Genomic DNA, 27,729 nt, shown 5'->3' with positions numbered 1-27,729 from the left:
GATCGCGTAAAAAATGAAATTATACTTATGTAATGCTCCGATGCTGAGTCACCGGGCAACGTATATTGTCTCTTTAATAATTATTAGTCGATGCTCGTTTTCATGCAAACGAGACACCCGTGTCTCGTTGAATTATGCTAATTTCCCTTGTCTTTCGACACGTAACAGAAATGGCAAGCGTGGTGCCATCTCTCGAGGTGTCTTCAGACTTCCTTTCCTTCTGATTCTCGCGACAAGAATCGGTACATAAGGGAACGGCAAAACGTAATTTGCATTTAACAGTTTTTTAAATAAATGAATCATCTGGTTTAAAATGACTACGCACTTTGAAATTTAATGACGCAATATATCGCGTAAGTGATTCATTTATTTCTACCATCATTAACGAATCCAATTCTTTCTCAATAATAACTGAGTCAGCTCGTTCATCTACACGTAACCCTTTTCTCTTTGCTTCTTTACCGCGAGCATTTGAATCTGATAATTTTCAATGTGAAAGACGTTTCGTATTAACGCAGACTATATCTAGTTCAAAATATATTGCACAACCACTTGCCGCTAATTGCGATTCATAGTACAAGCGTAACTCGTCGATTTACTTTTACTTAACGATGCTACCGTTGCTCGTTAGTACGATAATTCCATTTGATAATTAATAAAATAATAAGATCGGGCAGCTCACGATAAAAACGATGTTCGTCGAACTTTCGAATCTCGACGAAATCGGTTCTGATTTATCATCCAATGAAAATGAAACGCTTCCAACGAAAACAAATTTTATCAGTTTCACGAGCATAGTTCTTCCAATTACCGATACGCTTACAGCGATCGTACGACGCGATGAATATTTTCTTACGAGATAAAAACTATCAGTACCAGAGTATTCGTTCGTTTTTCTGGGACAAAAAAGACAAACGCGTACAAAGATCGTGTTCGTTACGAGCCTGTCGATTCTTCCAGGAAAATAGGTGGAAAGAACGGATATCGTGGAAAATAATTCCGTCGAAGAGTTCACGATGGAAGATCCTCTACGAAGGAGAGATCGGTGTCAGGTCGATCTGACACAGCGTCGTATCGAGGATGCGTCGGTCGCGATCGTTCGTGTGTTTTGCCTACATTTTACCCTTTCACTGTGTAACGATAAAACGAACGAACCACGAGCGGACAAGTCTATTCACCGATACTTGCAGCTCCTCGTCAGCCACTTTCACGCGCGATTGCGAACTCCGTGGCGAAGCGAAGTGGTCTCGTACCAGCGCGCAGTGGCTCTTGCAAAATTTGCCTCGCGCTTGCTCGTTCGTTGGCCGACTTTTCCGAATCGTTCCACCGCTTTTCTCTCTCATTGAATATTTCTGCAAAACGGTACCCTCCTTCTTTCTTCCTTCTTCTTTTCGTTACACTTTTCTACATTGTTCCGTCGACTTACGAGGAAAAATTTCCAGTCGATTCGAAAGATTAAAAATACATAAAAGAGAGAGTACACGACCAAGTTTTCGAACACGCGTCGAAGAAAGAGATCGTACTTGGTCTTCCATTTTCTTTAGAATTCTTTCAATTACCAGGGGAATTAGAATTAGAATAGAATACAAGAAACAGATGGATGATTTTTTGAGAAAAAGCATAGGTCGAAGGAAAGGGGTCGTGATTTTTCGCCCGTTACGTTTTATGTTTTCTTAGGAAATCTTTGTTAGATTCAGAAATACCTGTCGTTTTTTGGTCCCTGGATGCCTAGCTTGTACCTGCTCGGTATTCTTCGTACGATATGATATAAATTTGCATAAAGATAACGATCTGTAGTGTAATGATTCAGAAAGAAAAACTTGATTCGTCCGCGTAGGATGAACAGAAAACTGGAATGCAAGTTACCATAAAATAGCTATATGTATTCAGTCGAATTGGTAGATTTCATGCAACGCTCACGTTCTTGCAACAGATTACAAAACCATGATCGTGGCTTTATCGCATAAACACGTGTGCTTTTTGTCGTGTCTAAATTACGATACTAACGAGCATTACCTTCTATTACTCTTGAAGATATCTCGTTATACTTTTAATGCCGTGCTATTGTATGGAGATACTAAACGTTTACTTTGCAATTCATCCTAGTTAATTGACTTAACACGACTTTCTTTAAATCCACTTTAATTAATACCTACATTCCCAGCTTTTTATTCCTCACTATACTCTTCGTATTAAAATAATTTCAGCTTCGAATCTCGACATAACGATAAGTTTAGCCTATTGCTTTTTCATTTCTATCTCTTACTACGTTATTTAGTATTATTTGTTTATACAAAACACGTGATGTAAAAACAGAGGGGGAAATTGTAATCTACGTTTCTTCGGAATTTCAATTTACATCGTGTTGTACGCTCCAGTGAACTTTCACCTATGACACTTTTTAAGTATTAAGAATGCCGGTATGTTACTCTGTACATTGTTCGTCGTAGCAGTATCAAATATAATTTGCATAATTGTTACGGTGACCAATATAATCGCAGGAGAGTTGAGCACGGAGCGAAGCCAGTTGGTTGGTTTCTCCGATAGACGAAAGCAAAGTAAAAGTGGAAGCGAGTACAAACAAATTTCAAGCGTGCTACTCACGGGGTCAGTCCGTCGCTCCAGCTGAACATCTTCTTGATCTTTTCTCTCGCTTTTGGGTCGCTTTTATCCTCCATCTTGATCGGCGTTGCTCTTGTCACTTCCGTACAAATTGGTCGAAGGACCTTGCAAAAGGTGTCTCTTGTTGAGATTCTTCAATGACGACGCATCCTCTTCGTCGTACGGCTTTAACGGCTCACTGAAAAAAATCGAATACGTTTGACAAATATGGGAGAATAATATTAATATGGACTTTAACTTGGAGATTTTCTTTTTTAGAGAATAAGTCTGACCTTTGTTTTTTCAATTCTCGTCAAAAATTCGTAAGAAAGATGATAAAATAAAAGCAGATTTACGTCACAGCACGTGTTTTGTAAGCATATCCCACGCCTTTTCAAATATTTCCGTGTAATTTGCAATGCAAAGCTGTTGATAAAGTAGTAACGTATACTTATTTCGATTTTTGGCTGTGACAATGATTCATTCAAATCCTTAAGACATTTTCACGAACTACGAAATACACAATTTAAATGCAAATGAACGTGCAATATTTCTTGAATTAAAAACCATACACAATTATTCGTCGATATGCACAATTTTATTATCGAACGGCGAGTTACACTACCAAGAATTTTTAAAACATTTTCATTAACCTCTAATTACAATTTACACGAAAATATATTCGACGACGTCTGGTATTTCGTGAGATTAAAATCAAGAGTACACATATCCCGATCATCGAATGACGATTATGACTCGCCGATAATCTTTACAACTTTACGCTCATCGAGTTGATAATTTGAACGTAAATGAATCTTTCGCGAGATTAAAAGATTTATCTCGACCATCAGGATGGTTACCACATTTACGACATCTTTTTCAAGAATAAGTTCCAACCGGATGGAAAGATTTTTCCCCAGCGAGAGAAACCTAAACGCTGGTTCTTTTAACCAAGATGTACCGATCTCTAAATTGTGTTTAGAAACCAATACTATTTCTCCACGCTTTCGCAGACCCAGAAAAGCGATCCGTTTCTTCGAAGGATGAGGCATAAGCCTGGTGGAAAGAGCCGCGTGCCCATTCGTGACAATGGCGGAAAGTGAAACTGTTTTACAGCGACTACGTATCCTGCGAACAACGTCGTGTGCCTTAGATCATTACGAAGAAAGCGTGCTGTATAATAATTTGTCAATGGAATAGAAAATGTGACGAGCCAAGAATAGCATGCGCATTTTCCTTGGCGCGCTACTGTCACGGAATCTTCTCCTCGTCGCTCTTCAACAAATAACTTCTAACTTCGTTCCACCAATGGCATTGCTGTTTGAATTATTAATCAAACTAAATATTGTTTCTCCTTGTGAACGAATATCCAGGCCATTAATTATGAGATTGATGTCAAGGTTAAGAAAAGAAGGAGATGATCTCTTATGCAAGGATCGGCAAATGTCGACCTCCGAGGTTACTGGAATGGAAAAATCGGCGTTCGAGTGGAGGATAGGAAAAAAGAATCGCAAGATCTTTGATCGAATCGAAAATATTCCAAAAATTCATCGAGCAAATCTTTCCAAGTAGGAATTTCGTTATGCTGTTGGACGATCGAGATCGTTACCACTCGATCGTGAAACCTCGGACGGATCTTCGATCTAAAAACGACGGAAATTATGAATCAAGATCTCCGCTTGATGTTTCTTCAACATGCGAGTCATTTAATTGGTACCGTACGGAGTTGTTCGTGCAGATTCAAACGTTAATTCTGTTGTTATTTATCGATATGCAAGTAGCAGTACAGAGATTATGTATAATTATTCCTGGAAATTTATGGAGATTTAATAAATACTGGATAGGTACAGCAATTCCATTGACATCTTTTTTGAAACCAAAGCAGAAGGATTGTTTTCGAGTTCTATTTCTTCTCGTGCAACTGGATTGTCTAACTGTTCAGATAATCGTCCTATTGTATCCACGAGCGGCGTACGCGTCGTTGACCGCGCAAGAAAGTGGAGCTCCGTCGATCTAAGCGGAAGTGCCACCAAAATGATCGCTGGATGCGGTCGATGTTAATTTCATTTGGTATTCAACATGTTGCATCCACCTACTCCATTAATTAGTTTCGTTTCATTGAGATTTCGATGCAGTCACGATTTTATTCTCAAAACTATGTAAAGTAAGAAGATCGTATTCCACTGTTTTTGAATATTTCGTATTTTAACGTTTGTAATTTACGTTTTAAAATCTTTAACGCGTAATCCTAATGAGAAACCAATAACGATTCTATAACGTAGCAAGATTAATAGCAGTATTATAATATAAAATAGCAGGTTAATAGCAGAGCGATTAAAAGACAATCTACAGATTAAAAAATGGAAGATAAAAAGTTGGAAGATAATTTAAGGAGACAAAAAGTATCCGTCCATTGAAAAGGCTCATAAAATAACCGTATTATTTGCACTTGTTGCGATTAGAATATAAATCTTCCGTTTAATATTCTCAGTTTGCTAATTCGTTGCAATAATATATTGTTAGAATAATGGTAAATTGCGATGACGCGAATAGTGTGGATAATTAAGGAGGTTTTTATTCGATGGAACGGAGACGTTTAAATAGGGGAACGAATTCTCGAAACGATTCGATTTCCTGTATAATAAATTTGTCCGAATTTTTTTTAAATCGTGAACGCAGCTGCGAAACCCGGTCTTCTCCGGACAACGATGCGTGTTCGCAATATAAAGCGAGTAATTGGCTATCGAGTCAGGTTAACAACTTCTGTTTTCAGGACAAAGAGTAGCTATATGAACGATGGGAGTTGAAATAAAACTGCGTAAGGTTAACAAGTTCGTTTTAATAAAATATGATATTTAATAAAATATAATGTTTAATGCGGTCTACGAGTTATACCTAAGTATCTAGATTACGAAAATCTAGAAAAAGATGTCGCTCCAGTTACGCGTGGACCATGTGATGCGGCGTTTTTCTACAGTTTACGTGTTCCTGTTATGTGAAAGTGTTGCGCGTGCGTCACTCGACGAGTTCTAATTGCTATTCCGTACCGTTCGGCAAATTCCCTTCCGTCACTTCTTACGTCTTATGTAAAACTGGTAAAAGTCGAGATTTCGTTAAAGTCGAAACCATGATCCGTTCTCTCTGTTGATCTGTGCGATCATCGACCAGTTATTCGCAAAGAAAAAAATAGTACCGTTAGAGACCGTGAACGGTTCTGAGGGATCTGCTATCGGCTCTCTCGGTCTGTCCAGCGCTATGTGGATAAACGATACGAATGACTAAAATACTTGATAGAAATGCACCTCTCGTGCTACACACGTAACTTGGATTATTCAAGTCTTATTTGGGTTGCTCGTGTCGTATGTAAAAAAATCGAAAGTGCACACCGATCTACTCTCATCGAGATTAAATCCTTGTCTTATGATCTTTCTTAGCGGCTAAAGTAACCGTTAATATCCCACTATTTTGGTACCTTATTAAGTATCAAAATAGCAAATTATCGAGTGCAATTATTGTACGAAATTAGTATTTGATAATTTTTAATTAAGGGAGCGAAAAATCTTTCTCTAGCTAAGACAGTGGTTCGAATTAAAAATGACATTTAGAAATATAACCTACTTTCGTTGAATCAAAGCCATAATCCGTGTCGCGAATGCCAGGCAATATTATAAGAGACTTTCGCATCTTTTAAAAATATTTTTCTAGGCCATTCAAAAACTTCAGCTGACCACGTGATCATGTGGCAGGTGATCTTCACACTTTTGAAATATACTGTACTAAACTGAGAAATATGAGAGGTCAATTCGAATGGATACCTGCTTCGTATTTTCAAATTAAATCAAATGGCAGTTGCTGATTTGCTTTCCATTAATATCGAAGATGAATATCCTTATACATAATGTATTATTGTACCAGATATACAACTTGTACGTACATACGACAAATACGTGCAACATATAACTTGGCTCATAGAGAAGTGTATCATAGAGTTTGATATAAGCGATGGTTTTATTTAGAGCAGAAAGAACGTATTTTTAAAAGAACGTATGCTTTCATTTACTAGCCTCGAACGAAAGTAGGTCAACCATAAAGGGTTTTGTGAAATATTATGTAAATTTCTACATTTCAAACTGTAAGATGTATACATACAACTAACGAGATTACACATATGGCGAATTGAGAATTTAATACCCGTACAGCTTTTCCATTGCTTCCTCGTTACACTTCCCCGACTTCACTCGTCACCTCTTTGATTTCATAAGACCGAGCACGCGTCTACATCGTAACACGCATGAAACCAGCGATACGTTGCTACCACTGGCATTTTTACATGTTAAAAAGGAAGTACTATATACAATACAGGAAGTGCACATATACATTTTGTCAGAAACTTCGAGAATCGAAATATAATACATGGTTACTCTTGCAACTGGACGCTTTCATAGAATCGAACGGATGACATGGGTTTCTCGCGCGATTTCTGCAGCACGGTATTACATTGCGCGATGCACCTATTTTAAAATGTTGGCAAAGTTACCTTGGCGATATCGTGTCTCCGCGCCTGATTTATATCTTGACAAATGCTTTAACGTACGACGAATAAGTATAATTGTATGTGTATTTCAGGTCCTTGCCAATTCTTGATAACACATGTACGATAAAACGATGTTGTTACTTTTGAACATGTCTGTTCACAACGTGAATCAAATCAGGTGTCTTCGCACGTAAGTGAGGAAATTGATATTGATACAAAGTTACTGTATATTTGTCACACTTGTCACACATTCAGTGATACGAAAATAACCTTGCATTCCAATGCAAGTTGCGAAAATGCGTCTGCGGGCCGTGTTCGGATATTCCTCTGTGTATTTCTAGGTTACATGAGGGGAACGGATGGACCGTCGCGAGATGAGACAAAGGGAATCAAACGAAATATGCACCGTGGCAGTTCACGGAGAAGGAAGGACGAGGTTTGAATGCACGGATGAGGACGCCCGAACGGTTTGAACGTCTTTCTCGCACTGAGAGACGAGTCCAGTTGAGCAATAACGCACAGCCACCGGCAGTCGAGCGTTCACGTACCAACACACATTCTCTAGGCCGACGCACCTTACAGGGGTATGCGCGCGCGTCTACCACTTGCCGGTAAATACATACGCTCTCCGCTGGTCAACTTATGGGCGACGAAGCAGTTGGCAACATTGCTAAAAAATCTCGACCCCTTGATCCTTCGTGCCAGATTCCAATGATCGTGTTTTTCTTTACCGCTTCCGCAGGTAAGAAACTTGTACGTCGACTTTAAACGATCGATTACTAGATTATTCATTTGCACAGGACTTTCAGATCGACGGTGATTCTGTCTGTAAGTGAACAATACTGGAGATTATTCGAACGACAGATCGAATGGCTGATTTGTCATTGCGCGCCATTTGGTTTTCGGTGAGTGACAAAGTTTAATCGTTTCTTTTATGGTAGAACTATCAGAGCGGTTAATTATGTAACACACTTGTTATACTTCGTAGGAATTTTGTGAATTTACAGTGGTACAGTTTTTATGAATCATTATTTCCACTATGTAGTTTTCGTGTACAATGGTTCGTGAAAGTATAATATTTGAATACTCACAATAGAAAGCTTTTATCGATAACATCATGTTATACACTTGTTCGTTTTATACACGTAACGAGGCATTGGTATCACGATTATATTGATACAATTTGAGGCCAATCTGAAAATGTATATGAGTAATTAGTAAAAAATTATAAAAATTATAAATATCCTCACTGAATATCGTGGCTTACTAATATATTAAATAATGGACAATTTAAATACTTTTATGATCTCTGAAAAATATGTATTTGCACTAAACATCCTGTAGCTTCTATATACATTTTCACATCTGTTTCAAACTTTATCAATATAACCCTACATATATAATAACAATGATGGGTGTGTCTTATCAAAGAACGAAAGAAAATTGAAAAACATTTTATAGAATACACATAGTACATACAGTCATAACAAGTTCTACAAGTGATGGTAATACTTTGGTTTCTTCGATATAAGTTTTATACTTTAATAAGTAGGCTAGTTTTAGTATTAACCAATCTCGTAGCATTGATAAATTATTCGATTAACAATTAATCTTACATTTAGTCTCGTATTTCTTTTACGCCGATAAATTTCAAAGAATTGCTGGAAATCTGCGCAAAAAGGAAGTCCTATTTTCTATTGTCTACACATTATCCAATTAATAATCAATCGTGTGACATGCCTCTATATCGATGAGCATTGAAAGATGGTTAGCAATGTACATAGAACACAGAAATTTCTTGCGAAACTGGATATTAACGTTAGGTTTTGAAATAAGTGTTTCCCTCTCGATCGTTTCTACCTTCCGAGGTTATTTTCAAATTCCCGTTCACTGATGGCAACGCGCGCGCACACACACACAATCAAGCATGTTTGTGATTGCACCACGAAACCATAAATGCGTTACGAACGTATACATCGATTCCGTGCTCGTGTGTGTTCCCTTACATGTATATACGTGTCAAGTAGCTTTCGATTCCACAGACCCAATGCGAGTGTGCGTGCATGTACGCATTTTTCCTCACGTTGCCCCGTAAATCGAAAGTGTACGGTCTGCAGTTGGTCGCTAGTGCCGTCATCTTCCGCATGCGAGGACCCCTTATGCACCGACCTGTTACGCAAATCTTTGCAATTCGAAATTAGTCGCAAAGATATTCGTCGCGAAATTATTGCATCGCTTGCGACACCCGTGCCTCTTGAGCGATCTATGAGAACCCGCCATTATGATACTATGCAACTAGCCACTTCAAGTTGAACGCATAATTTTTGTTGAGATCGATCGAAATGTTAACTCATTAAGGATTAAACGATAAAATAAGGTAAAAGTTGTAATATTATAAGATATTAATTGGACATTACAATATCAATGGGAAATGTAATATTTTTAGGAAATATAAATGAAGTGATTTACGTACAGTGAAGTACAAGAGTATTCGTACAATTGAAACGTAAAAATAAAAATGGCTGATATAAAACAATCAGGTGACTTGTAATTGTGGACGTACAATTTCGTTTGTTTTATTACCAAGCTTATTGTGATTATGCAAGGGAATTTAATAGTGTCGGTAACGTGTGACCTGTAACTTGTAATATCTTACTAATGATACTAATTCAATTGTGCAAGAGGACCTTGTTAGTGTTTATGGGATTTGGAGGATTCAAATTTCATGTTTAATGGTATACTAACAATTAATATGGATGTACATACGTACAGTTTATGGTAGAGCATATATTATTGATGTTAGGGTAATGATTAATTAAAAATTAATTTTTAAAGAGAAGTTATGATGAAATGTAGACTCCGAGAGAAGACTCTCCGCGAGTTAACTTTCTGCATACATAAAGAAGGACGTCGAGATAATTTCAAAGGTTCTGAATCATCGAATGATTGTTCTCTATTCTTCGCGACAGAATAGGCAATCCTTTCTCATACATAATTTCCAACGCGTAACATAGATTCCACTTATTCTATGTACTGTGAAACCATTACGATTTAAACGCGGATGATAATGACATCTGCTGAACTTATTGTGCAGAAGAATACGTTTGCACTTTAAGGATATTTGTATTAATATTACAGTGTCTAATCGAAATAGGAGATTATATTTTTATAAAATCACAATACTAGCATTTCACTTATTCTTTCATACAAGTATTTATTTATATAACTTACATTATTAATTTAATTTTGCTCTTACGCGCTTTTTCGTACCTTTAATCGTCGTATTTTTTCTCGATTTCGCACTTTACTGAACAGTAGATATTGCAATTTACGTTCAAACGTGATTCGACATTTTATCAATTTTTATTGAGATTGAAATTGATGTACAGACAATTTGAAACATCTTTTTTTCTAATATAGAGTTGTAAAAATTTTTTGATAAATATTCCATTATTCGTTAGTGTTTTTGACACATAGAATTATTGAAAGTGTTAATAAAATCATGAAAATCATGAAAATCGTATTCAAAAAACAACTGGAATAGTTCGAACCATTTCTTCTACCATTTGTTTGTCAGTCACCATGATACAAGTTTCTTTATTAGCGCCAATTTTAACTCTATTTGTACCATGCGAAGTTATCATCTTTCTAGCAGATGCATGAAATTCTTCCGCTCCAGATGCCATTTTTATTTTTAAGATATTATCTTTAGTGATACCAGAACCTGGCATCACAATAATTCTATTTTGAGCTTCTTGAACGAGCTTCTGTATTAATTCCAACCCCTCCTCGGCAGTATCCTTCTGGCCAGAAGTCAGAACCCTTTTAAAACCGAGGTTTATTAAAATTTGCAAGGATTTTAAGGGATCGTTGACTTCGTCGAAGGCTCGATGAAAGGTCACTGGTAATGGTCGAGCAGCAGAAAGAACGTCTTGACAAGATTTTACATCAATTTCGTTGTCCGGTGTCAATGCACCAAAAACGAATCCACTGGCACCGTGTTCTTTCAATAGTTTTAAATCCAGTAGCATAACGTCCATTTCTTCCTTCGTGTATATAAAATTTCCAGAACGTGTTCGAAGCATAGCGTAGAGTGGTAACGGTGAAATGACTTTAAGTAATCGCAAAAAGCCAGGAGTGGGCGTTAAACCACCCTCGGAAAGGGCAGAACAAACTTCGAGTCTCGTTGCGCCACCTCCGATCGCGTTTTTCGCTGATTCTATAGAATCGATGCAGATTTCCATCTGAAACGTCGATCGTGTTGCAAAAGGATACGTAGGAAGAACAGTTATTTAATCCATCAACGACCAAGCAATGAAATAATACGTAAAAATACAATATTACTGCACGATAACGAATCAAAAGATTTGAGAACTTAAAAATTTGATAATTAGAAAATCTGAGCACGTGAAAATTCGACGTAAATTTGAAATTTAGGAACTTTAGAAATTAAAAAGTTGGAAATATAATGCGAGGAAACAATTAATGGGTCTTGAATGGATTAAATAATCATAGTGAATGCTTACTGTTCCTGTTTGAAAGCGTTGCCAATTTCCCGCTAGAGGGTACAACGAAGAAAGTAACTAGCTGGTTGTACTTTGGTACTCTCTGTTTGAAACAAACAATGATAACAACCGAGAGGAAATTAGGGCGCTCACGCTTATTGTTCTAGTTGTTCCACGGTATAGGTGCTGCCATTGCCACGCAGCCAAGTGTCGAAAGTATTCCACGCCAGCATATACAAGAACCTATTCGATTCCACCATAAACGAGGTATACTAGGCTCCACGCTACAAGAGCCTATTCCGTTGTACGGTTCTACTGTTCTGTTCATGCTTTTCTATCCGAGATATATAGGTATGAGAATAAGAAAATCACGCGATAATTAAGGAACGCCTGAGAAAGAGAAATTAATTGTTTATTATAATCTTTTTAAGCGAGAAACGAAAATATTTTTAAACGAGAATGAAAGAGCTAGAGGGACTGAGAGTCGAAGCGTTCGGCAACATGTAAAGATCTGAGACAAGCTGAGATTTTTTACTCAAAACTCAAACTTTCTTTTGTTTTATTTATTACGGAAATGCAATGCGGTAACTTTAGAATACAACGAAGCGTCTTTACGTTAATCGTCATCGTTGGTAGTTGCTGGTTGTCGTCTTTGGGGTTGGTTCCCCCTGGCCGAACGCTGGAGTTTGTGAACTGTTCCCGTACAAATTCTCCAGTGGAAATCCTCTGTTCGTTTCCAGTTCGCGAACAGCTCTAAGGACTGTCGACGATTCGAGATTACAGAGGATGTTCCCACTGGCGGATATTTCCATTGTGGACATTGTGGATCTACCTTTGCCGACATATTATGACGTTGATTGGGGTTCGGAAATTTTAATTATCAGCGTTCGCGAGTAGCAGTCATAAAAGTTTACTTAAATGTGCAAGAGCATGTTCGTAAACAGCGTTCTTGAATGTTACTCATCACCGAGCTCTACTCGTGATACGTAGTCGTAACAAAGCAAATACTTGCTTGTCATCTCCAGTTGATTCTCATTATTGCTAGTTTGCTTGCACTCGTTGTTAGCACTCGTTTCAATAGCTTTTTCCCACAATAGTGGATGGTTCTTCGAGCTAACTGGTTTTATTAGTCCGCGGACTACTTGCAAATGACAACCAACCCCAAACGATCACATCATTCGATCAACCACGGGTGATGACGACCATGCGATTATCGAGAGGTTCTTTTTCTGCAGGTACATCACCTCAGATATGTTATTCGTAGCCTATTAATTACTGAAATTACTATTAAAATGAAATTTATTTCTAATTATAACAACGACATCATCGCGAGGAAAATAAATTTAATATTAAATCTAAAAACTTATCATGTATAGAGAAGACATTAAAGCTACTGCGTCATTCCTCTGATTTATTATCGTTTGGAAGGAAATATTATCTTTTTCCTCTAAAAAAATGTAATAAACAAATAATTTCTTTTTCCGAGGTAACTAGGTTTAATTATTGCGTCATTTTATTATTCTCATACTTGTCTATCTCGGATGGAAAAGTATGCGCTTTTTCGTAGAATCATACAATGAAATAGGCTCTTGTAGCGTGGAATCACAGCGAGTATACTTTGTTTGAAGTAGAACTAAGTAGGTTCTTGTATATGCTAGCGCGGAACACTTTCAACGCTTCGCCGCTGAGGGCAGTACCAGTCTGGGAACAACTAGAATCATAAACACGACCACTCACATTTCCTCTCTGATACCACGTTATCACTGTGATAGTTTCTTATTTTGAAAATAACACCGTATTATTTATGACGAAAGATTCATGTTGGAATTACACGGATTCTCTGATCATTTTCTTTAAGAAACACGATACTTAATAAATTGAGATAAACAAAAGAAAAACACAAAGATGCGAATAGTTAAGACACGTGGATGGTAACGATCGCTAGCGATGTGTCATTAATACGACTATTACGCCATCTGTAGAGATGCACTGTATTACTTGCAACGTTACGTAATCGTGAAAGATAATTAATAGAGTATTTTTCTTGCTGTCAGCTCGGGAGAAGAATAGACGGAAATAAAAGGAGACATACGACAAGTAATTAATGTTAAGATGTAAAAGTATGTAAAAGAAAAAGGTGCCTCAGGGCATTTCCAGGAAATGAAACGAGATAAAAGGTAAGCTCGTGGGGCAATGTATCCATTGGCCATTCGCCTGCCTCTCCGATGATCCCTGAAGCGCCTTCTCCTAAAAGGGTAGCTGCGTGCAATGCCGTGGAATATCTCTAAAAATTCTTATCCCAATATAGTATCGATTTATTTACTAGAACCTAGTTGAGAATGCGGCAAGGATTTCTGCGATTAATAAAATAATACATCATTTTGAAACAAAAATACCGAATATACAAATTTAAACGATTAATAATATGTACTGTTAAAATAATACTAATTGCTGTCTTAGATACGTAATATCAGAAATTATATTTTACTTAAGGAGGTACTTTTTGATTTTTCACGTGGAATATTAATGCCAAATTGCTTGGGTTCTGGAGGATTCGTTCTTCGTTCTTCTTCGGTAGTTGCAATATTCTATCACTCGTCGAAGTTAAAGAATTCGTTATACAGGACACTTACCTTCGCTTTATATACGAAAAGAGCACGATGTATGAAAGACCGTTTCAAAAAATCTTCAAAAGGTGAATGAATGATCGCGATATTTTATAAAGCGCAATGAAATTCTGTATTATACAACATATATAATAAAATAATACCAAGAGTTATACAAGTAAAAAATAATAATAATATTAATAATAATAATAATAATAATAATTTTAATAAATGTAACAAATATTTAAGCGGAATTTAAAATAGGGCATTGGCAAATAGGGGTGTCTACAAGTCTAAAAAATAAAATACTTAAAAATGACAGCAAGGAAATAGGGAGGACGATAGACGAAATGAAATCTTCGTCGCGAGTCTTGTCGATTAATAACGTGATTAGGACGCGATTAGTTACATAATTCGAAAGGAATCTAAAAACGATTCGCGGTCTGTTTGATCGACTCGCAAGTGGATGCGGCAGTTGTCTTTGGAAAATTCAAGTATCCATGGATCTTTCTCTGCTGCTGCCCGACCAATTCGGATCTTGCTTCGTTCGTATAAACAGCAGTTGTATAGCCGCCGGGGGCTTTTGTTTCATCGTTTTCTCCCTTCTTCTTTTAATTACAACACGCGAGAATCCGCGAGAAATCAAAGATCGCCGTTCGACACGGCGATCGGCGATGGACTCGTCGGATTGCTCGAGCTGGTCGTCCATTTATTCTTGTGTGGATCGACGCCGAAACCTTCGTCGTAGTTTCCTCGTGTGATGAACAGCTGCTTGAAGTGCGGGATGCAGTAGAGTTTACCATTATTTAAGGTGAACGTGTCCATCCTGTATGGAAAAAACGATCGTTTATTTTCCTTGTTCCACCTATACAGGGTGTTAAAAAAAGAATGGCCGATATTTATAAAATACGATTCTAGAAATCGTATCTTGCAAATATCGCCTCTTGTTTTTTTAACGTCTTACAAATGATATTATGGTATTTGTAATATATCGGTTGGTGCTGAAGGAGGAGAGAACAGAGACGGTGGAGGGGGTTTAGGTTGGTTACAGGGAGAAAAGGGAATAAGTTTCAGCGAAGATTGCAAACGTTACCTTAGCACGCAATTGCACTGCTGACACCGGAAGCACTGTTTGTGAAATATTTTGTTATTTGTCTCCACTTTTTCTAGGGGGTACACTTTCTTTTCGCAGCTCTCGCACACGTCCGTACAGCTCGCTTGAATCTCCTGCGTCGATTTTAGATTGGAAGAAAGCAAAATGAGTGGTGAACAAAAAAGTGCTGGATGAGAAGTGTGTGATGGATTAATGAGGAAAAGAGATGAACATGTGCATGTGATCGTTATTACGTTTTCGAAAGAGATCTTCGATAAGAAGAATTCCAAAGGCCGACTGTCGTTGATAGATGAAACTGAAAGAACTTAGGTATACATTTGCACTGCGCCTTTTATATAGAATATCTGTGAAAGTGTTTCTTCACGCAATTTCTATCACGCAATTCACACCATACGTATTTTCATTTCAGGATGTGCCTTTTTTATTTATCATTTGTAATATGGTCGTAATAAATTGTTACACGTGAAAGGTAAAGAACAAGAATATGATACCTCGCTAAAAATGATACAATCCAAAGACGCAACGAAAGTCTACACGTGAAAATCATCGCATAGTAGGCCGTGAAAGAATTAAGCGATCGATCGATTAACTAATTGCTTACATAAATATTTCTCTCACCGATTAACAACAAACAATCGCGTGTTTTCGTTCTCGATAACCCTTAAAATTATTGCACTTAAATTTCATCGTCGATTAAGAGAATCCCTCGATCGGTATATCATCAACGAAGGATAGGAGATATCAAGTCGCGTAGAGAATATATATACCTTTTCGATCTTGTTCTCTCTATTATAATACTTAAGTTTGTTTTTGATTAAAAAAAAGTTTGCTAATGCCTCTAAAACATTGCACCTCCTTCGACATCCTCTGATTGACGTAGGAAGAAAAAGGAATAGGTTTCCAGAGAACCCCAAAATTGTACTTCGATTCGCTTTTCACTGTTAATTCGTCGTTTCTTTCTCTCTCGCGCTTTCATTCTCTCTCGTTGCAATTCCTGTGGCGAACAAAGAATTAGAAAATTAAATCCTATTTTCACCTGGTCGTCTCTGGCCAGTCTACGTAACAATTTCTTTGCCTAAAAGATCCTTACGTTTTTACTTGTTGTTTCGTTTTTGTTAAAAATAAATGATATAATATTTACATTTGTGCAGAGATTAAAACCGATCCAATTGCAATTGATTCGTTATTTGTTAACGTTTAATTATACGAGTTACCGGTCAAAGAATAGCCTGGTTAACAGTCTAACTTAAACGCAATTTCATCCGGAAAATACCATTAGAATATCGACGAATGAAACGCCATGCGCCAACGTCCCGTTTCCAACGCGATCGAAATCAATTTCAGGGGCTGTTCCCTTTCTCCTTCTGAATGGGGTGCGCTCGTCTAAATAGATCATGGGGGATTCGATACACGTCGTTCTTCTATGATAAACATATATATATTTATATGTATACGTATATGAATGCGTACTGTGCGTCCGCGTTGGCAATGGTGAAGGAATTAATATTTGCCCTCTCTTTCCTTCTTTCTTTCTTTCTTTTCTTTCTTTTTTTAGCTTCGTCGTGTAACGCCATCGTACAAGACCCTAACCCTAACGGCTACGACGAGGCTCCCTAGTATCGTTCATCGACAGAACATTATAAAAATTATATAAAAAGCCTATTCGATAACGTTCGTGTGAGACTCGAGGTCGGTTTATCTCTTACGTAAGGAACGAAGATTTTCGTACGTTCAATTCACTGGCTGGATCGTACGATACGAAGCTCTGACGTTCGATTTTTCACACTCTCTCGTTGCACTGGAAAATCTGGAAAATTCTTCACCAATTTTGGAACCTTGACGATAGTACGTGAACCCTTTGAATGCAAGCGTTCAATTATTAGAGTCCCTTTGCACAATATTTTTTTTATTAACAATAGCATCGATGGATAGAGAAGAGAGTCGTAGATCGTGGATTTGTTTTTTACGATTCGACTATTTTGTGATAATCGGATGATTTATAATTAGCGAAATTCGCTTGTAATATTTCATTTAGTTTATGACGAAACGCAATACCACTATATTACGTATATGAGTATGAAATGTTTCTTCGACGATCGAATTTGGTGGAATGATGTCATCGATTCTAGAAAATTTATTCGTATCGGTAATTTATTACTCGTAGCTCGAGAAATTGTAAGAACAAGGTTGGTTCGATTATGCAAAAGGACTCACAGGCAGCTGATCGTATTATGCTAAACTTTTGTCTCGTAAATACGTACAAATGTATATATAATGTAAATTTATCTTTGTAAAAACGATACTACGATTTTTTGGGACGTATCGGTGAGAAGATCCGTCGAGTTCCAGGCAACGATGAATCGATGATTAGTTTTTTTCGTTCTTCGATCATTTCTATCGGTAGATAGCGATGACGATCTACCGCGCGACATGCTGTAAAAAGACTCGAAACTCTGTAAAGCAGTCGAAAAGCTCGTAGATCCTAAATAAGTCTAGCTCGGATCTTGATTCTACGGTGCAATCTTAATCTCTTGATTCGATGCTTCGAATTTGTATTTCCAGGATTCCTGTTGCGAATTCGCTGCTTATTGCGTTTCACTAGAAACTTAGATCGCACTGATACAGTACACGCGATGAAACGGCACAGATATCTTTCCCAAAATGCCATGAAAAACGTTCGTTACAATTCTCAAAGGCCGTCTTTCCTAAGGTCTTCGACTTTCTTATCCTATCGCCTCTGATTTTCTCTTGGCACTCGCAAAAAATGAGAATGTCGGTTAAGCGTGGAAAATGTAAACGATGCAGGTAGACAAGATAGAAATAGCCGTCGTTTGAATAAATTTGGCACCCTTTCTTCGTTTCCTAAAACAACGTTGAAACAATGTAAATTACTCGCTTATCGAACAAACGATAAGTTCCATATGATACGTAGGCTATCGCTCACAAGGGTACACGAACATCGGCAAAGTGGAAAATCAATGAGAAACTAGCGGCTAAAATCGATACTTGTTTCCTTATAAGATCAATGAATACTACTCTTCGGTCATTCGTTTAAAAATGGACCAGCAACAAGTGATCTAACGGTGCAATTCGAACCTCCGTTTGGCACGCGATACGAAATGTTTCGTTGCTATTGTTCTCGTTTCTACCTGCATCGAAGATAGAATATCACCGGCCAGCCACGTACATATTTCTGTCGTACAAACTTTCGTATATCCGTCGAAAAGTATATCGTTTGGTGTAAAAGTTTGACTGGAAGAATGCCACTTGGTAACCGAGCGACAACGACACGTTCATGCGGCGGGGAAACGAGTTAACGAGAGCGTTAAAACGATCGTCAAGTATTTCATGGACACGTCGAGCACATGGATCGGAGCGCACAGGTAACTACGGAACACAGGCGACGCTTAAAATAATTACGAGTTTCAATTCCATCGATCGATCCGCTTAAATTACTTCGCCAGGCCTAGGTTTTTCTTTTAACGCACGCGGTGTGCTCGACGTATCCGATATCTTTCGTTCGTTGCCTCTCGCGATAATACGATACAATATGATACAATCTACGCTAGATTCACTAACAGAACGCTTTGTTAGAAAAAGACTTCTAAAAAAACGTAAAAACCGCACAATGATCCGAACAACGAAGCTGTCGACTGTCATCTTTTCCATTGCAGCGCAAGATTTCTACGAATTCGTGATCCACATTGTGTGTGTAATCGTGTGCTTGTTTCGCGTATCCTTTAATTCTATTCGCTCCATTTTTCTCAGGCTCCTCGGTCCATCCTCTTGGGCCGTATCGATCCTCCGTTTCCGCTCCACCATTTACTGTTCGCGTTCAACAGAGAATAGTATCACTAGATGATAGTCGAATGAAAGCTTGGTCAACGCTTTGCAGGCGGCAATCTCAAGACCAAAATTACCAGACACATCGGCACACGTCACAGGTATCACGCTAACTAGTCATGCTGTGTAGAATTTGTTTTTTTTTTTTTTTTTTTTTTTTGTGCGGTTACCATTCTTGGGAGGAATAATTGTTATGCTCTTTTTTTTTGGCTTGCCGAGGTCCAGTTTCTATGTTTCCTCTTTTAGATGCTTTTGTCAGCGGCTCGCGTTAGTTCGTGTAACTACTGATAACGAAACTGAAATTCCTGATACACTGCTCAAGCTGATTAGAGGATATTACGAATAGCTTTACCATATCGATTAGTAGAATACAGGTGGATAATTGAATACAGATGGAGAATTCGAGCAAACAAACGTTTTATCGATACGATCTCTTTAAACAGAGATTGATTTTAAGCTATTAAAACGAAAGACGAGTCGCTTTCGAATCACTTCGAATCGTTACGTACGTTTCAATCTCGTTCTTTGCTCAGCTTTGTCAATTTCTAATTTTATGATCCGTAGAAGTTTTTGATTAACGATGCGATCGATAGATTTAGTTAGTCGATAAAAAAGATGTAGAAACGTCAGAACGAGAGGAAAAACGATCCTCTAACTGTTTTTGAACAGTGTACGGTATATGTTGTGTACGTTCAAAGAATCATCAAATATTTCACGAGGTATAAAACGAAGCAGGTTATTTCTATCGCTGGACATTCCGGTAATTACTATAGTTGATAAATTCGTTGAGCGTACAGTTATATTACAACGACCCATACAAAGTAACTCGTCGTGGAAAGAAATTAAAAATAAAAATATCGTAACTAAACATAAATAGCGTTATGTTGCTGTCGTCGTAGGACAAGTAGATCGTGCTTTGATAGAAAATTCACACATTTTACGCATACAATGGCAAGAGAAAATAAAAAATATACCAAGGTTTTGTACAAAATTGGGTAACAGAGAGAATCGACCCTTAAGAGCTATCATCGAAGAAACTCGCGTCTACGGCTACGTTTGTGTAAAACTTGGCAGTCTAATAATTACAAACAGAATAACGTCGTGACGTTTTTACTGCGTGGCGATAATATTTTCAAAACAAACTTCCTACGGGCTGTAAAATTTTACCCATGATAGCTTCCAAGGGTTAAACAACGATTATCAAGGCACACCATGCGATAAACGAGCCACGCTTCACACCAAAAAGATAATGAAAAAAAAAAGAAAAAAAAAAAGAAAATTATACATCGAACACGCAGGAGAAAAAGAAAAAAAAAAGTGGTTTCTATCATATGCAGTGCGATTGGAAATCAAATGGATATTTTTGATACACCAAAAGAGAGAAAAAAATTCCACAGCTGTCATTCGAGTCTCGATCAATGAGCTGCTCGGATGAGGATGAATGGATATGAACGAAGTAGTCGCTACGAAAGTGTACTCACCACGAATCGATTGACTTTGACCTTCGGTGTGCGCGGCGACTCGTTCGTTTGCGAGCCGAGCGACTCGAAACGGGCTCTCAGACTGCTGGCAGACTCTATGCTCTGCTGTTCTCCGGTGGTGTTTTGAGCAATTTCCATCTCCGCGATATGTTGATTACTCGACGTCGTCTTTCCGTCCGTTTCCTCCCAGTGCTCGAATTTCGCGCACAAGGTTTTTGCGCGGGCTGCGTTCTGCGCTTGCTTCAGAAACTCGTCTTCTACCTGAAATACGTGTTTCCATAATTTCTACGTATAACACGATGCCTGTGGTATTTCGTTAGTTAATTTAGCTTGACGTGTTTATCTTTCTTTTGGATTTTGTCTTGTTAACGTAGGTTGTGACGTTAGATCAATTCATCGTGGTCCCCTTGCAATTTTTGCTAACAATTCAGCGATCAATTTTTTCTTTTTTCTTTATAAAGACACTTTTAAACAAGCCGACGATAACTCGTCGATTGATTTAATAGAAAATCCTTCCTCGTTTTCGCGTTTCTATTAAGAGTTTCTAGACGATATTCTTTAGAAATGGACAAGATTCTCGCGACAGATTCACGATGCCTCTGTCAATGTAATTTCACGTTATTCGAGAGGCAGCGACAGGTGTCTTTCATCCGCATATCTGCGTCGCTATCAGACGTCTTACAGCCACTCTTCCCACGATTCTTCGTGCATATTCATAACGTAGGAATCTCAAGGACCGGGTACCTTGACCTCGTGTTAATAAACGCTACCATTTATTGCGTTCGAGAACAATGACACCTATCCACGTATACCGTATACGAACCTTGTCGGAAGCTCGTACGTAGTTTGGATCCCTTTCCTCGGTGCTGTCTTCACCTTCGGACTCGTCGCCATCTTCGTCCTCTACCTCTTCGGAGTCCGAGGCTGTTGGTTTCGCGTATTTGTCCTCTGGTGGTGGTGTGAAACGTTTCAAAGGTTTGGGTCCATTTGGAAGCTCTTTCTTGCACGCGTTCTCTTCCATTTGCCGGAAGATCGACAGCATCTTTCTGGCGGTGTCCGTGTGCACCACTTCGTTTACCCTGTCTTCAGCTCTGACTACGTCCGGGTCACGATAGATCTCACGTTCCGGGGAGTCCATCTGTCGAAACGAATCTTTTATAAACGTTGAGAAAACACAAAGATCTTAAGTTTCTGTGGTTCTCTGGCTCTACGTTGAACCGAACTCGACGCTATCTTTTTCACGTTGGAATTCCATTCGATAAAAATATGTTAACGCACTGTAGCGTGCAAAAGTGCTGGATCGCGAACAACGACGATTATGATAATGGCAACTAATCGTAGGTGTAGCTATTCTTCTTCGGAAGATCCCACGTTGAAGTTTATATTAAAAAAACAAAAAAAAAACTGCAAACTATCTAAAGAATGAAAAACTAGAAAACTGATTCCTCGATTATGAGCGAAATAAGGGAAAATATCAAAAATGCAATTGGAACCACATAGGGTTAACACACCGATGGTTAATTCTTGTCTAACTTTAGAAATCAACAGAAAGAAACGTGTCGTCCATGAATAAACACGAGATACGACTGCAATAGCTATTACTTGCGTTCGATTGTTATTGGCTATTCAAGTGGTTGGTTAAAGCGAGAACACGCGAGGCTAGGCAGGAAATCAAGGGAATAAAGGTATTTCTTTCCACGAATCGCAGCACCTCTGAGTCAGCTCGAATGGTTTTATACGTGTACAGCGTCTCCGTTGAATTTCTACCTGAGCAGCAGGTAAGCCGAAGACGCGATGACAATGCAGAATCGACTGGGGTTCTGTTGGCCGTCCCTACGATGCACACGATTCGCGGAGGAACGTGTTTCACGGGATATTACCTGCCAGACACGTCGACCAGGAAAATACCAGAGTTGCGAGATAGAATGTTGCGAGAATAAAGAAGGAAAAAAAAAGAAGAGAATAGTCGCAGCGACCACGTATCTTTCGTTGTAGTTACAACCGATGCAAAACGTGAACAAGAGTAAGGTTTCACCGTGCAACGATCGGAGATTTATAGGTTTACGCCGGGAGAAAGCTAATTAGTTCGAGTTGCCCCGTACGAATCTTTATTAATGACGTTTCGCTACTTTTTATTTAAAACAAGATGGAGCATCGCGTTGAGAAGGTGATTTATTTCGCCTTTCGTTCCATTCATTTATTGCCTCACGCGAGATAACACGGACAATGACGACAATTAAAGAGCAACATTTTTATCGCTTCGTACGGGAAGATTCAATAACACGGTGTGTAATTAAGGAGACATTTCGCTTTAAACGATCTCGTTTGTTTTCACACTGATTCGCCCGAGATATACAATGTCTACGTGTGTTTTCTATACATTCTTTGACGCGTTCCTTTGTATTCTACCGGTGGCCGACTAAAAGCGTAGGCCACGAGGCGAACGAAAAAGAAGAAAGTTTTTCTTTCGCAAACCGATCGATAGTTCTGTTCAAAAGGAAAGCGTATGCATTTGCATTGCACGTCAACTATATCGACGGTGTTTGTACCGTTATTGCGGATAAGTGGATTCGAGAAAGCGGGCAATTTTCTACACCGATCATATATTTTTTCAATATTTCATGCTATCGGTCAGCGAACACCGGCAATTTGACTACCGCCGATCGCGCAAGCTTCGTTCAACGTTTGTCTCAACTTTTTCAAAGATCCAGCGGAAAACTCGATGATCGATATCGTCGTTTCATAAACGGCCTTCTTCCGCGAGTTCTTCTTAATCGCTTCCCGTTCCATTACCGAGTTCCAACAACAAATCCCATTATCATTTATAAAGCGGCGCAAAAACGAGAGTCGGACGACGAAGGAACATACCCGGGAACCAACGTTTGCGAAAAACGATTTTTCAGAAATTCTTCTTGATCGCGTTACGTCGCGTTACGAGATATTTGCGACGAGTAAGCTGTAACACGTATAAAACAGCGCAAAACGAGAGCCGGAGAATATTTAACCGCTTCTTCCTGTTCGCTTGCCTATCCCGAGTGGCCTTGGACCACGGGACGTCGAAACATAAAAACTAACCGTGTAAAAAGCGGGTTTAACAGAGTCGAAGCACGAGAGACGCATAGCGGCTCGTAAAAATATATGAGAACGCTTACCACAGGAAACTTTTACGGGTATAATACGCGCGTTATGCAAAACATCGAACAATTTCATCGGTTAATTTCAACAGCCATCGTAAATGCATAGTTCTAAGAAGTCTAATTACCGAATATCGTGAACACGCTAGATAATTTCGTTAAACGCGTATTTGCGCCAGATATCTCGTAACATTTTCAAATTTCTTTGCTAAGGTAATCGCGATAACGGTACCTTCTTACAGTTCACAGAGTTCCAAAATGTTTCGTAAAACACACACGATGCGTTCGTATAAAATTTGTCTAGAAGCATTGGAATATGTTGGTGCGCCACGGCGTATCCATCCATTCACGCGTACGTTCTACAAGTCGTGCAGCAATATTTCGTCGTTCTATCGCACGTAACGCGATGATTTTACTCACTTTTAATTTTCCTTGTCCCTGGGACGGCGAAGCAATACCGGGAAAATGCAGCTTCCACGGCGACGGCGTCGCGAACGAGGGAAAAAAATGGGAAATGGAAACGAAGAGACGAAGAGAGAGACGTCGCGAGGGAACCTTTTGTTTCGTTGGCCCCGGCAAACTCCGAACTGGCAGCGGCGTGTCGGCGGTTGCTATGCCGTTCACACGAAGAGGACGCACGGCTCTTACTGTGTTCCCCCTTCGTGAGTTACTGGGAGGGCCACACGGTGGTGTGCTCGCCTCTGCATCGGCCTGTTCTCTCTCTTCACGAATGGAAGGATGTAGGAATACTAACGGTAAAAGTATGGCTGCTGACCACTCGAGGGGGTTCAAGGACAGCCATGGAATCAAGTGGCACTGTACGTTGTATTCGCGGGCTCCGAGCTTTCACGAGCTTCGTCGGCCTCTTTTATCAAGCACCGATCTCGTTAACTACGATCCCGCCGTTGATAGTTCGAAGAAAGATCGATAAGCTCGAGAAAGTGAAATATTTTTCACGCGAGATAGGTTGCGTGAACGCGGACGAATACGCCTGGTAATTCTTGTCGCGATTTTACATCGACGAGTGGCAAGCGATCGGTCGAGCGACTACGGTTCGATGATTTAAGGAATTCGGAGATATAGACGGTGATTACGTCGGTGATTATCCATGCAACGCGATTTTTATCGAGGTGCAGAGATTCCATGCGATAAGCTGTTGAGTCACGTTACGGGGATATTAGTCTTTGAATGGAAAAAATCACACGCTAGAATTATATTAACCCTTTCACCATGAGTTGAAACGTCGTGGCAAACGCGTTGCGATAACAGCGTCGAACGATTTGCAACAAAAGTAACGCGTATTCTTCGTATGTCAGCTTTTAAAACGGTGAACACGTAATCGTTAAAAAATGTGTGTCATCGCGGTAATTATACGACAGAACTCGATCAGTTTTTTTTACGCGAACCTGTCCGGGGATAAGCAAGTTTATACAACTGCGGTTCGCCAATAAACGCTCTCTGATCTTCTACCTGTGGCTTTTCGTTTACACGATATAATTTCAATAATTTCAAATAATCGTTTCGAATAATCGGAATGTTTCTACGGAGAAAATTTTACCGCAAACCTCGACACTCGGCGAGTAAATGAAATTCGTATGTAACGACGTACGAACTCAGCGTTGAAAGGGTCGATAAGAATTAGAGTTACTTTTCACTCAACGCAATCTTCGTTAGAACATTAAGACACACTCTTCGATCAAGAACACTTTGCACTCGAGAACAGCCTCGAACCTTAACTTGACCATCGCGCGGAGGGGTAATTCGGAACTGCTTGCGTTGTTTTTCCGGTTCCTTGTAGGACTCGAAAAATTTGAATTTATTCGAAATGTCCGAGGTCTCCACCTGAACTTCCTCGGTGGTGTCCGAGCTGCGCACCACGTCATCCGAGACTTGTCGTCCCATGAATGCCTTCGTTCGGAGATTTCAAACCGTTAACCTTGTCGATCACGAATTCAAAATGCGCGCCCCTCCCCACCACCGGCAGACGTACAACATCAAAAATCGATCACGTTACTTAACGCTCTTGCAAAGTTGGACAAACATCTTCCAACTTACCACGTAAGGATAAGATGTTTCGAATCGACGAACGTCTCTACGATTACGAGAAAGACATATTCTGTTCTACGGAAATAACCGGTCGTTGTAACGTTAAAAGTCTTCTTGTTCGTCGAAACAAGAGCGAGATAAAAATTTGGGAATTTTAACACATTCGAGACCGATATGACTTTGAGCGATACTCTCTCGAATGACCGAAAGCTTTTCTACGTTTGTGATGAAAAAAAAAAAAAAAAAAATACGCGGTTGATCAACGTAAGAATACAAAAATCACGTGCTAGACAATTTTTATTTATAAATACGTCGTGACACACACTGTACAAGTACGTCGTCGGGTGTCCGCAATAATTTTGACGTCGAACGTTAAAAATTAAATTAAAATTCGAAAAAGACAAACGCACAATAGCTAAGGATATTTATTTCAAAAATGAGAAAGTTATGTAACAGGTACGTTATAAGTATGAACGTTATCTACGCTCGTAATTGTCCGAGAATTAACCAAAGATACAGATAACGCGCGTACGTAGGTTGTCGTCGGTCATTGCGACGAGATATCGCACGGCATATGTACTATACCATCGGTTTCGAACGTGTCAACAGAGTCGATCGACGAGTAGAAACGAATAAAAGGAAAACTTACGTCTCTGGCACGTCGTGGGGCTTCGGCCGGTGTCTTCGGATTCACCGGAGTCACCGGTCGCCCAGTCTTCGCCGCCGTGGCGTCCAGTTCGAGGAACAGCGACCGAGACTTCCTGCTGATCCCTGTGTAACATCGATCGATTTATCTCGAAACAGTGTTCGCAAAGTATCGGTTCGCAAGAGCAAATAACAGATACAGAGTAAAGAAGATGCCTAGAGCTAGCGCACTTCCACTTATACGACCTATACGATATCTATCTTGAGAGCACGCTCTAGGTACGATCTTTCTAGCGCACATGGTAGCAAATTCAGCGGTCAGTCGCCGCTGGCAGTTTTCGACCGCCGATCCATGTGGCTAATTACATTTAACGGGTTCTAAATATACGTTGGTTCGCGGGGCAAAATGCACCTGCTGCGATCACTTCCTCGTCAGCCTTCTCCGGTTTCGGTTTGCTGTCCGTCTCGTCGTCGGACGCAGCGATGGGCTCGCCTCGTTCGAATCGTTCTTTGATGGAACGAGCGTGGGTCGAGTGTTGGATCTCCTCGGCCGCATTGATCTTCGTCACGCGTTCGCTTCCGGCTACCGCTTGCTGATACATCTCCTTCATTTTACCCTGTTTGCCCTGCAACAGAAATCGAGTCTTCCGTTAGCTACACGAAATACCCTTTGATCTCGTTTCTCCGAGACGATGATAAATCTTTCCACAAAGATATATTATAGTACTGTTCAAAATTGTCCGGACACTCGCGTATTTTTGGCAACGCGTAACGCAATTACAGAATCGCGGGTAGGAATTACGCGTTGATAAACGATTTTCTCGCGCGTTTAGAGATAGATATTGACAATTTACGCGTTTCGATTCATACGTTTCACCAACGATTCGTACAACGTTGCTACAAACCTATCAAAGCGTTCGAATACTTACGAGCGATACCTTCTCTCTTTGTATGGAAAAAATTGTCAATTTTCACTTTCTACCTTCTTTCTATCAGTTCAGACTTTTATTATTTCTACGTTCTCTTTATCAACCGATCACCAAATCGTTCTCTTCCTCCATCGATAGCTAGTTTCCTGTTTCTCTGTTCCTTTTCCTACTTCGCTGCCATATCGTTATCTTTCCTCTTGTTAATTAATCGTCAGCTTCTATGACTTTTCGTCGATCGATCGCTAGGTTGTCGTTTCTATTGCCTCTTGCCGATCGTTAAAACCAATCGTT

General features: G+C 39.3%; 4 protein-coding genes across 18 annotated transcripts in view; 1 reads left to right on the top strand and 3 right to left on the bottom strand.

Annotated features, from left to right (window-relative positions):
* Positions 1–2,800, bottom strand: part of LOC132912201 (ABC transporter G family member 20) — a 44,476-nt gene extending 41,676 nt beyond the window's left edge. The window contains exon 1 of the mRNA XM_060969423.1: positions 2,605–2,800. Coding sequence (XP_060825406.1) covers positions 2,605–2,678 — 74 coding nt within the window. The 5' untranslated portion in view covers positions 2,679–2,800. The remainder of the gene's footprint in view (positions 1–2,604) is intronic.
* A 2,659-nt stretch (positions 2,801–5,459) lies between these two features.
* LOC132912217 (peroxiredoxin 2-like) overlaps positions 5,460–27,729 on the top strand; it is a 361,669-nt gene continuing 339,399 nt past the window's right edge. Inside the window, exon 1 of the mRNA XM_060969457.1 lies at positions 5,460–5,471. The gene's annotated coding sequence lies outside the window, so the exon portion shown is untranslated. The remainder of the gene's footprint in view (positions 5,472–27,729) is intronic.
* On the bottom strand, positions 9,659–14,206 carry LOC132912214 (copper homeostasis protein cutC homolog). Its single transcript, XM_060969452.1, has 3 exons — positions 13,378–14,206; positions 11,662–11,743; positions 9,659–11,379 (listed from the first exon to the last, which is right to left on the bottom strand). Exon 3 carries the CDS (start codon positions 11,377–11,379, stop codon positions 10,660–10,662), a length of 720 nt encoding a protein of 239 aa, XP_060825435.1. The 5' UTR covers positions 11,662–11,743; positions 13,378–14,206; the 3' UTR covers positions 9,659–10,659.
* LOC132912196 (uncharacterized) overlaps positions 14,356–27,729 on the bottom strand; it is a 73,062-nt gene continuing 59,688 nt past the window's right edge. For 12 of the 15 annotated variants that reach the window (XM_060969391.1, XM_060969395.1, XM_060969394.1 and 9 more), the window contains 7 exons: positions 26,922–27,135; positions 26,514–26,635; positions 25,550–25,726; positions 21,508–21,822; positions 20,685–20,945; positions 15,340–15,473; positions 14,356–15,072 (listed from right to left, as the gene is read on the bottom strand). In XM_060969391.1, coding sequence (XP_060825374.1) covers positions 14,889–15,072; positions 15,340–15,473; positions 20,685–20,945; positions 21,508–21,822; positions 25,550–25,726; positions 26,514–26,635; positions 26,922–27,135 — 1,407 coding nt within the window. In that variant the 3' untranslated portion in view covers positions 14,356–14,888. Of the gene's footprint in view, positions 15,073–15,339; positions 15,474–19,036; positions 19,186–20,684; positions 20,946–21,507; positions 21,823–25,549; positions 25,727–26,513; positions 26,636–26,921; positions 27,136–27,729 lie in introns of those variants that run through there. The other 3 variants (XM_060969399.1, XM_060969401.1, XM_060969402.1) reach the window with 3 other exon arrangements.

Source organism: Bombus pascuorum, chromosome 11, assembly GCF_905332965.1.
Source record: "Bombus pascuorum chromosome 11, iyBomPasc1.1, whole genome shotgun sequence".
NCBI classification, from domain to species: Eukaryota; Metazoa; Arthropoda; class Insecta; order Hymenoptera; family Apidae; genus Bombus; species Bombus pascuorum.
Note: the sequence above shows the minus strand (reverse complement) of the source record. Positions and strands in the feature narration are given on the sequence as shown.